At 39.5% G+C, this 9,769-nt stretch overlaps 1 protein-coding gene across 1 annotated transcript; it reads right to left on the bottom strand.

The window, feature by feature from the left end:
• Nucleotides 1-1,056: 1,056 nt before the first annotated feature.
• Nucleotides 1,057-7,760, bottom strand: LOC149442354 (beta-microseminoprotein-like). The gene is made up of 4 exons (XM_089656181.1): nucleotides 7,642-7,760; nucleotides 6,324-6,429; nucleotides 4,463-4,568; nucleotides 1,057-1,458 (listed from the first exon to the last, which is right to left on the bottom strand). Exons 1-4 carry the CDS (start codon nucleotides 7,672-7,674, stop codon nucleotides 1,329-1,331), a joined length of 375 nt encoding a protein of 124 aa, XP_089512307.1. The 5' UTR covers nucleotides 7,675-7,760; the 3' UTR covers nucleotides 1,057-1,328.
• Nucleotides 7,761-9,769: the final 2,009 nt, after the last annotated feature.

Genomic DNA, 9,769 nt, shown 5'->3' on the forward strand with positions numbered 1-9,769 from the left:
TGCGGATGCCATTTGGCCATAGGCGTCAAATGGTTAATAGCCAAAGTCCCAATGCAACTACAATCTCCCTCCCATTTCTTTCACAGTTGTCAATTGGACAGGAAGCAAAGGGAAATCTAAAAAAAAAAAAAAAAAAAAGTGTACGCAGAGAAAAAATAAAAAAAAAAATATATATATATATTTTTTTTATTTTTTTTCAGTTCTGGGCACTTTCACAGTGAGAATCAAGGTTATACCCCAGGATTCTCAACCATACAGGGGAGGAAACTGGCTCTTCAGTTTCCTCAATTTTCTGTAAAGTCTGTTTTTGGGATCTGGAGCCTGGAGATTTCAAAGTGATCTGGGAGGGATGAAATCTCCAATCCTGGGTCCATGTTTTATGAACCCCCACCACACCAATTGTACAGGTGTGTGCAGCGCTTTACATAATAACCTGACTAGGGTTCTGGCCTCCACTCCCACAGACAAGAGGTCAGTGCCCTGGAGTCAAGAGAGCTCCACCTAGGAAAGGTGGAGAAAGAGTAGCAAGAGGCTGCTAGCTGTGTGCTGAAAACCATTTTGGAAGGAGTCTGTAGGAGACAGCTGTGAGCCTAAAGTGGAAGGCCAGAGAGGCAGAACTCTGTGTACAAGCCAGGAGGCTGATTGTTTGATGGTGGATACCCTTTTGTGGAACTTTTTAAATTGGGCTAAAAAAAAAAATAAATAAATGAATAACACGAGTGGCTGTGTGCTAGAAAAACCTCTACCATTTGAGGCTAGTTCTCAAATTATAATAAATTTTATATATAACACACACACACACACGTTTTTTGGATATTACAAAATATAAAAAAAATATATATTTTTTTTAAATCGATTTCAAATATATTTTTCTTTCATGTGGGAAAGTTTTTAACTTTTCCCTTCTCTGTTCAAAACTTTTATTCAGTAGCACCTAAGCAGCAATTTTTATACTAAGATGGTTTTAAGTACTGAGATTAAAAATGGGTTTTGTACCTCAAGTTGTATTTTTAAGTCATGTTATCATCAAGGAAAATCAAAAACACTGACAACAGATTTCAGAAATGGTAAAAGACTTTAATGGAGGCACAAGTGATATACATCCATTACAAAAAGGGTAGCTGCGCACACATCCAGCTGTCAAAACACATAATGTAGTTAACGTCATGCAGCAAGCTTTTATTATTATGCAGCTCCAAGTTTATTTTATGGACACATTGCCATTACTTATTTTGCCTGTGAAATCTATGTGCATTTAATTTTTATACTGTAAAATTGCTAATACAGATATGTCTAGAGAAGAATGAATGATACAGTATGTACTTTGTTTAGCCCACCATGCCCTTTGATTCACATTTCACTGTAGGGTCATATTTTGGAATCAGGTTGTAAGAACAGCTTGCTTTGTCAAACACAGCCTCACAGTTCTCTTCATCATATCCGATTGGTGTACCATATCTATAAAAAAAAAAAAAAAATTGCTAAAAATTATTTTACAGCAAAGAAGCCAAATACCATAAAACAAGTATAAACAGTTAAAAAAATAAAGGGCTCATTCCCTCTCTAGATGGCTATATAAAGCAGCGGTGACACTCATAGTTTCCATGCCCCAGACGAAGTCATTTTTGATGAAATGAGTTAGTGGAGCTTGTGCGTCTGACATCTACATGCTGCTTTCTAACACCAGGACATGTACCTGTTCCCGGGATATGCGGTTACTCTGTACACAGTGCTGATTTGCCCACCTGAATGCGAGTGCAATACTTTATAATAGATGTGTTTTATGTGCTGGTCGCTCCTTTGTATGGCCATACTGAGAGGTATTATCGTGAGATTAAGAATGGAGAGGAATTGAAGGTGATACTTCTATCCAGTACCATGATTTAACTTCTTCAAATTCTGAGGGATTCGGTGGATATATTCTCATGCATTGTTCACAAGGGTCCATATGTTCTGGTAAGAGTCCTACCATTTTTTGGTGATGGAGCACTAATTATATTGAAGACACGTGGTGATCTACTATATAGTTCATAACACTGGGACTATTTGAACATTTGGACTCATTTATGTTAGCACTTATACGGTTGTGATAGTTTCCCAGTTGTGATATTTGAACGTGGCAATTTATAAAAAAAAATAAAAAGGGCAACTATAATGGTTTGGCTACAATTTAAATTTTGCTTGCTTGACTTTTACCATTTACATAAATTCATTTTAAAGCTGAACTCTGGGGAAGTTAAAAACTACCATTGCATTGTTGCTGTCCCCAGATTGTAAGGATGAAATGTTTTGTTGTCTAGGATAACATTAAAAAAAAACAAAAACATTTTACTATATTATTTGCCCCCCCCCCCAACAGCCAATGCTTTTTTTTTCCCCGATGCTCCAGATTTTGAGCAGGCCCTCAGTGTCCTCACAATGCAGACGTTTTAGTCCTAGCTTGCATGAAACATCAGCATGCAACCAATGACACGGCACTGAAGAAAAGCTGGCTCCAGGGAACTGATCACACGGAGTGAGAGCAAGATAAATAAATAAATGGGCTTTTTAATGTTCCCTTACACAAAAATGAGCATTTGACCCTTGCCATGTTGGGACACCCCAGTTCAAGGATAGTATTTAAAGGTCTCCAGAGTTCACCTTTGAAGAAGAACATTTATTACTAGATGCACTCAGGATTATCCTGTGAAGAAAAAAAAAAAGTGCAGAAGCAGTTTGCTTTCAGACAGTCTGTTTAAATGAAAGTCCATACCTAGCCATATAAACCACTGAGCCCTGTTAAGAGCAGCCTTTCACCAAAGCACCCCAGTGCAAACCCATGTCAAATATTCACCAAGTTAAATAATGCATAAAATGGTCACAGCTTATTAAAGCATAGTTCTGCCTAAAAGTGAAGGGGGGGGGGGGGGGGGGGGGGGGGGAGAAGCTGATACCCGTTTATGACAGGTACCCACTCCACTTCCAGCCTAGTTCCCTGCGGCAAAGTGAGCCGGAAGTTCAGCCCCCTCTTTCCTCCCACAGTTTCCTGGGAACCTTCACAAGTCCCAGAAATCTATTAGACGGATTGGAATGCGCATGCACAGCGGGCACCTGGATGGGAAGCTGCAAGCTATCACAGCCTGGTGCCCACAGTTGAGATGCCAGCACCAGGTGGAGAAGAGGGTGAACACGTCCCTGGACCCTGGGACAGGTAAGTGTGTTCCAGGAAGCTGCTCATGGCTGGGAAATGGGAATATATGCGGTTTTATCAATTTAAGAATGTAAGCACATTTAATAAATAATCTGGATCATTTTAAGTGAATATATTACACTATGTGGCAATTTTTCCTCTATGAACGGCATTGTAAGGCATGAAAGCATGAGTGGAATGAAGGGATAACCTGAATTTAATCCTGGGAGTTTTCAATGTTGGAGCGAGAATCCATGGGATTATTTTGAAGGCTTTCATACCTTTTTAGGTCTTTCTTTGGAGGTATACATCTTTTTGGAAATACACAGGGATGATTAATCAAAACTTGGAAGAATAATAGTTTGGAATTTTTGGACTTCTCATTTCTTCATTTTCATGGACACTAGAAAGGTTTATTATTTATGATTTTGGACTTTCAATGGTGAAAGTGGGACTTTTGATGTGATCGAGATAGATATATAATAAATAATTTTAGCACAATTAGATATAATTTTGGATACTGAATTTTATATCACTGTTTATTAAAGTCAGCAGCTACAGTTTTTGTAGCTGCTTGCCTTTAACAAAAAACGGCAGGAACTCCATTTTAATATAGGTCAATTGTAAGGAAGTGATTTGTAGATAATCCCATGGGATCTTAAGTAGAAGTTACACACTTCTTTTGAAGTGAGGTAAAAAAAAAAAAAAAAAAAAAAAAAAAAAAAAAAAAAAACACACAACTTGGGAAAGTAAAGACTTCTGTAACTGGAGAACTTGCCAATAGCAACCAGTTAGGTCACATCTTTTTTTGCTTGGGAAAATGAAACACGGAAAATGAAACCTGATTGGTCACAATAAACATGAATTCTAATTTTGATTTTCCAATTGTATAATCACCCTAATTTTTTTTCCAAGGTTTGCCCTTTCTTATTAAGGTCTCATTCAAGTAGGCATACTACAGCTTACAACTGTGTGAGGGTCCTGTTTATTGTGCAGAGTGCATTCGGGGCAGTGTACCTGCATAGATGTCAAAATTGGGAACAGCCACTGTGTCCTTGCATCTGCTGTTTCCCAATTGAAATTAATGGGACTACCTGCATGGAGGTGTACAGAACACCTCTTCATGCTGGTAAATATGGACCTTGCATGACAGTATGCTGTAGCACGCCCATGTGAACAAAGCCTTAAAGATAGACAAAAGTTGACAGTGTAGAATTTTCTTCAGATTTCTTTAACTTAACTCTAAAGTGAGGTTACATTTAAACTTTAAAGTGATAAAAATATTTAACTTACGTTGAACAACATTTCATGGATCCATCTAAAAAACACCAACATTGGTAACAGTTTTTAGTTTTCCACTCAGAACCAAGTTCATGTGTTTCTCCGTTATGAATGCACCCTGGAGACAAATTTTATATTGTTATGTGGCAGCTTTGCAAAATCTGAAGACAATTCATATAGGTAGCATCAAGACAGTTTTGAATTTACATTTAGATATTAGAGCCACATGGTGATATTTGGACTTGTGAACATTATGGCCAATTTACACCTATGCATTGCAGTAAGGATTAAGGTCCTCTGCAGTCTTTTCCGCATACATGCTTACTAATATAAATTTAAAGTAAAATCAATGTAAATAAATATAAATTTTGAACATTGCACAAGAAAACATTACATTTCTGATAGCACTCTCAGACCAATCACATAGGCTTGAAGGCCACAGTGAAACATGAAAGCATTAAAGTGGTTGTAAAGGCTGAAGGTTTACCTTCAAACATTCTATGCATGAAAAAAAAGCACACAGGTGGCGCAAACACCTAGTGCATTGTCCAAGGTTTATTAAAAATATATAAAAGGACAAAAAATATACTCACAAACATAGCGTGTATGTAAACCCTATAAGGCCATAGAAATGGCACCAAGGATGACAGAGTGTCTGACTGATGGTGTGGTCAGCCTGCTATCAGTCAGACACTCTGCCATCCTTGTGGCCATCTCTATGGCCTTTTGGCTTTATATACATGCTATGTTTGCGAGTATATTTGTCCTTTTATATATTTTTAATAAACCTTAGATAATGCACTAGGTGTTTGCACCACCTGTATGCTTTTTTCCAGTTTGTAGATCTCCCAATCTGAGGAGAGCTGCATCTCTGGCACGTTATCCATAGGCTATGTACGCATCTGATCCCCTGGATCGGCTACCTTGAGGCGCTGGAGAATTTATACTTATTCTATGCATGGTTAATAAAAAAAACCTTCTGTGTGCAGCTCCCCCCCCCAATACTTACCTGAGCCCCCTCTCGATCCAACAATGTGCTCGGGAACCTTGGCTCTCCCGTGTCTCCCTCTCATTCACTGAAACACAGCAGCGGGACCGGAGCCATTGGCTCCCACTGTTGTGAATCACAGCCAGTAAGAGTGGGGGCAGGTGGGGCCAAGCTGCAGTGCATGTGTCTTATGGATGCATAAAGCGAGGCTTGGGAGCAAGCACACACCAGTGCCCCTATAGCAAGCAGCTTGCTATGGGGGCACTGGTCAAGAGGGAGGAGCCAGGAGCACTGACAGGAGACCCAAGAAGAAGCCACTGCACAGAGCAGGCAAGTACACACACACACACACACACACACTTTTAGTATCGCGTTAAAATCTAACTAAACAAATGGACTCTCTAGCACTAGGTTATTGTGACAGTAGAAGGGGCAATCCATCTTGGTGCAGTCCCTAAGTGAGCAGTTCTCCCTGTGTATATATATAAAGATATATAGTAGTTATTTACTAATAGATACTGAACAGGTACAGACTACTCTGAAAAGTTACATCAATATGCACGGTTTATATAAAAAAATATGATGAACCAAGGATTTCTAGTGGACCATTTAAAAATGGGTATTTGCAAAAATCTGAATCTCTACTCTTAATGTTGTCATTTGAGAATCATGGAGGCAGCTGAAGTCTCCTGAAAATTTTAGCTGCCTCACTGTTGAGCTGGAGCTCTGGTCTCAATACTATATTTCTATGTATAGTGCACTGTACATAATGAACATACATTTATCATATTTGCATGGGGGTCAGTAAGTGAAGGGAAAAAGAAAAAAAATGATAAGCTGTTCAGATCATTCATTGTCCATTGTAATTCTTTGTCACTGACTTACCTTTGGGCTCTTCACCCAGTTCCATTTCTTGAGGTTCTTTTCTATAGCAGCCTGCATTGCATACAGCCAATATACTGGCTCCAATCAATACAACCACAAGTTGTCTCTGAAATGTAAATGAATCTTGTCAAAGCAAAAAAAAACACTGTTCATGGATTACTTTTAATGTACTTTTTTCTTTAAAACATGGTTTCTACTACAAACTTTATTAATTTTGTGCAACAAATATAAACAATATTTGTTCTGTTTCTTTAGGTGTATGTCCAGCCAAAATTTGTATTTTCTTAATTTTGGATGGAGTGGGGAAGGGTTAGAACCTATATGATGGACAGCAGTAGCTAAATGGCTAGCACTTCCGCCTGGCAGTACTAGGGTCGTTGGTTTGAATCCCAGACACAGCACCACCTACGTGGAGTTTGCATGTTCTCCCTGTGCCTGCGTGGGTTTCCTCCCACACTCCAAAGACATGCTGGTAGGTTAATTGGCTACTGTCTAAAATGGCCCTAATATGTGTATGAATGCAAGTTAGGGACCTTAGATTGTACACCCCTTAAGGGTTAGGGACTGATGTAAAATGTACAATTTATGTGTAAAGCGCTGTGTAAATTGATGGCACTATACAAGTACCTGAAATAAAATAAATATGATCTGGGTCTCTAAAAAAACCTACCATCACTTTCTGTCCTGATGCCAAATTTATCAGACAGGAATTGAAGGGAACTTTCAAAGGCAACACAGACAGAAATAAAATGCTTTTCTTAAGTAAGGTAGGAAAAAAGCTGGATCCCCTGTTAGAGGTTTATTTTTGGATAGAAAAAGGTTGAAACTGCAGACCAAAAAGTTGAAACAAAGTGCTTTTATTCCAGTAGTAAACTTATTATCCAATTTCAGGGGTCTCTCTGCCCTCTTTATCAGGGCTTAAAAGAAAGCCTTTTGGGGTACTCAAGCTGTGACCAAAATCTGGGTGATTATATTAAAAACCTTGAATTCCCATCTCGGCTGATAAACACAGTAGCAGATTTTATTTTTGGCTTGACTTAAACTTTAACTTAAAAGTAAAAAACACAATAAGTAACCACATTCTAATATATTAGAATAGCTAAAGATAGTCATTACTGAGACATGGGCTCATCCCCAAAAGGACTGACAAGATGTTCTCAATTTGGCTGAAAGATAGAGGCACACATAATAAAGACCTAAAATCCACTAAGCTAAGTAGAATTCTTTTGCAAAGTCTGCATGCTCTACTGACATAGTAAATCAGGGTTAGTGTATTTATTAACACTACCATTAATAACAATAGCCATGAACCACTTACCATCTTGCAGGATTCTGTGCATTCATTAAACATTGAGAGGGGCTGAGATTCCTTATTTAAGCCCTGAAAGCAGTTGCTCTTGCACAATCCTTTACCAATGAAATGTTAGAGCAACATACTTTGCCAGATGACCTTTTTTTTTCAATCACATAACGATGTGATGGAATTCAGCTTTTGTCAATTGTCTATGTAAAGCCAAACATTTTGTCTAGTTTTGGACAAAGTGTTCCCTGACCAGTTTTTATTATTGATTGCATGTGAGTGGATAATGGACGTCAGCAGAGATTCTACTCCTTTACTAAGCTCTGGAGCAATTGCACTTGTAGAGTACAACTGCACTTTGCAAAGCGCACAGTCTATTTGCCTTTAGTAAATAATCCCAATTGGGTCTATGGACACACACACTCCGCCTCAGAGGTGTGCCCCCATAGCACATGGCTTGCTAAGGGGGAACACGCAGAAGGGGAGCACCTGAGGGGGACTCTAGAAGAGTTGGTAAGAAACAATTGCACAAAGCAGGTAAGTATTACAGACATACGTGAACCTCAAGACTAAAGCTGGCCACAGATGGATCGAATCTTGGCTGGTTCAGCAGGGATCGACCAAGATTCATTCAACCTATGGGCAGGCTGGTTGTACTGAAGTCGATCCATTGATCGACTTCAGTACAACAAGCTTGTTGGATTTTTTTTTCATGCAAACACTGCTAACTGTTATAGCCTCTAGCAGTGATTACTGTGTTCTGCTGGCCTGGGCAGGCTTCCTACTCACAGGACAGGATAGCTCTGCAGGAGGCATTTATCACCCATGGTGGAAGGAAAGAAAATTGTATCATCTATGACCTGCCTAAGGATAATTTTTAGGTGCTCATTAACCACTTCCCGTCCGGCCCATAAACGGCCTTGCGGGAGCAGTGCAGGAGTGGGTTGCAATTCATAAACGGCGCCCGCATTTTCAGGTTGTGCGCGCTCCCTGGGAGCACACGGCACCGTGATCTGGTGCCCGCTGTGTCCGGAGGAACACCGATCGCTGTACAGGGCCTCTGTGTGAGGTCCCGATCGTGTGATCAATGATTGCCCAATCAGTGATCACATGAATAGTAGTATGTAAAATGTCATTTATGACATCATTGCTTACTACATGTAAAATCTGTGAATGATCACAGAGGTCAGCTGGTACAAGGTTATTCACAACAGCCTTGTACCATGTGACAAGCTGTGACCAATCACAGCTCTCACAGTATTTCTCAATGGCTGCAAGAATGCAGCCAGAGAGAAGGAGAAATGATTCCTTTTACAGCCTTTATGCGTGTAAAAGCAATCAGTGTAAAAAAAAAAAAATCTTCATTACCCCCCCAAGTAGTATGGTGACACTGTACTGCTAGGATGACAGTATGTTAAAAAAAAAAACATAAATAATAATATAAAGAAAAAAAATTAAAATTTTTGGTTATAAACTAATTTGGGTTATTTTTTTTTTTACAAAAAAGATAACCAAATACATTTTGGCCAAGATTTATGAAGAAATATTATTTATTTGCTAAATGTTTCAAAATTTTTCATTTATATAGCAAAAAAAAAATAAAAATCCCAGTGGTTAATAAATACCACCAAAATAAAGTTTTATCTGTCTAAAAAAAAATGCTACAAAATTCATATGGGTACAGTGTTGTTATTCAAAGTGTGATCACACCGAAAGCTGAAAATTGGCCTGGACCTGGCCCCTATAGCGTTTGGCAAGAGTTGGTCCGGCGTTTGCAGAGCGTTTTTTAACGCTCAGCAAATGCCACATGCGCGGTTCAGCGGCGGTTGCTAGGCATTTACTGAGCATTAAAAACGCCCCACAAACGCCTATAATGAAGTTTGAATGGTGTTACTGCTCCACAAATGCCCCGCAACTGCGTCGCAACCGCACCACAAACGCCGGCCGGGCGCTTGCGGAGCGGCACCATAGACTAGAATAGGAGGCTTCAACGCCTCCTGACTCGACCAGAGGTGTTCGTTTTGCCGCGACACGATGCTAACACTCCCGTTCGAACAGCACCATGTGCTGCAATGTGCGGAATTGTCCGAGACGTTTGGGAAGCGGTAAAACGCTTCCCAAACGCCTTTCTGCCGCTTGCACACAA

This window comes from Staurois parvus, unplaced genomic scaffold (genome assembly GCF_062004578.1).
Source record: "Staurois parvus isolate SC_StPar_1 unplaced genomic scaffold, SC_StPar_1.0 ptg000894l, whole genome shotgun sequence".
Classification (NCBI taxonomy): Eukaryota; Metazoa; Chordata; class Amphibia; order Anura; family Ranidae; genus Staurois; species Staurois parvus.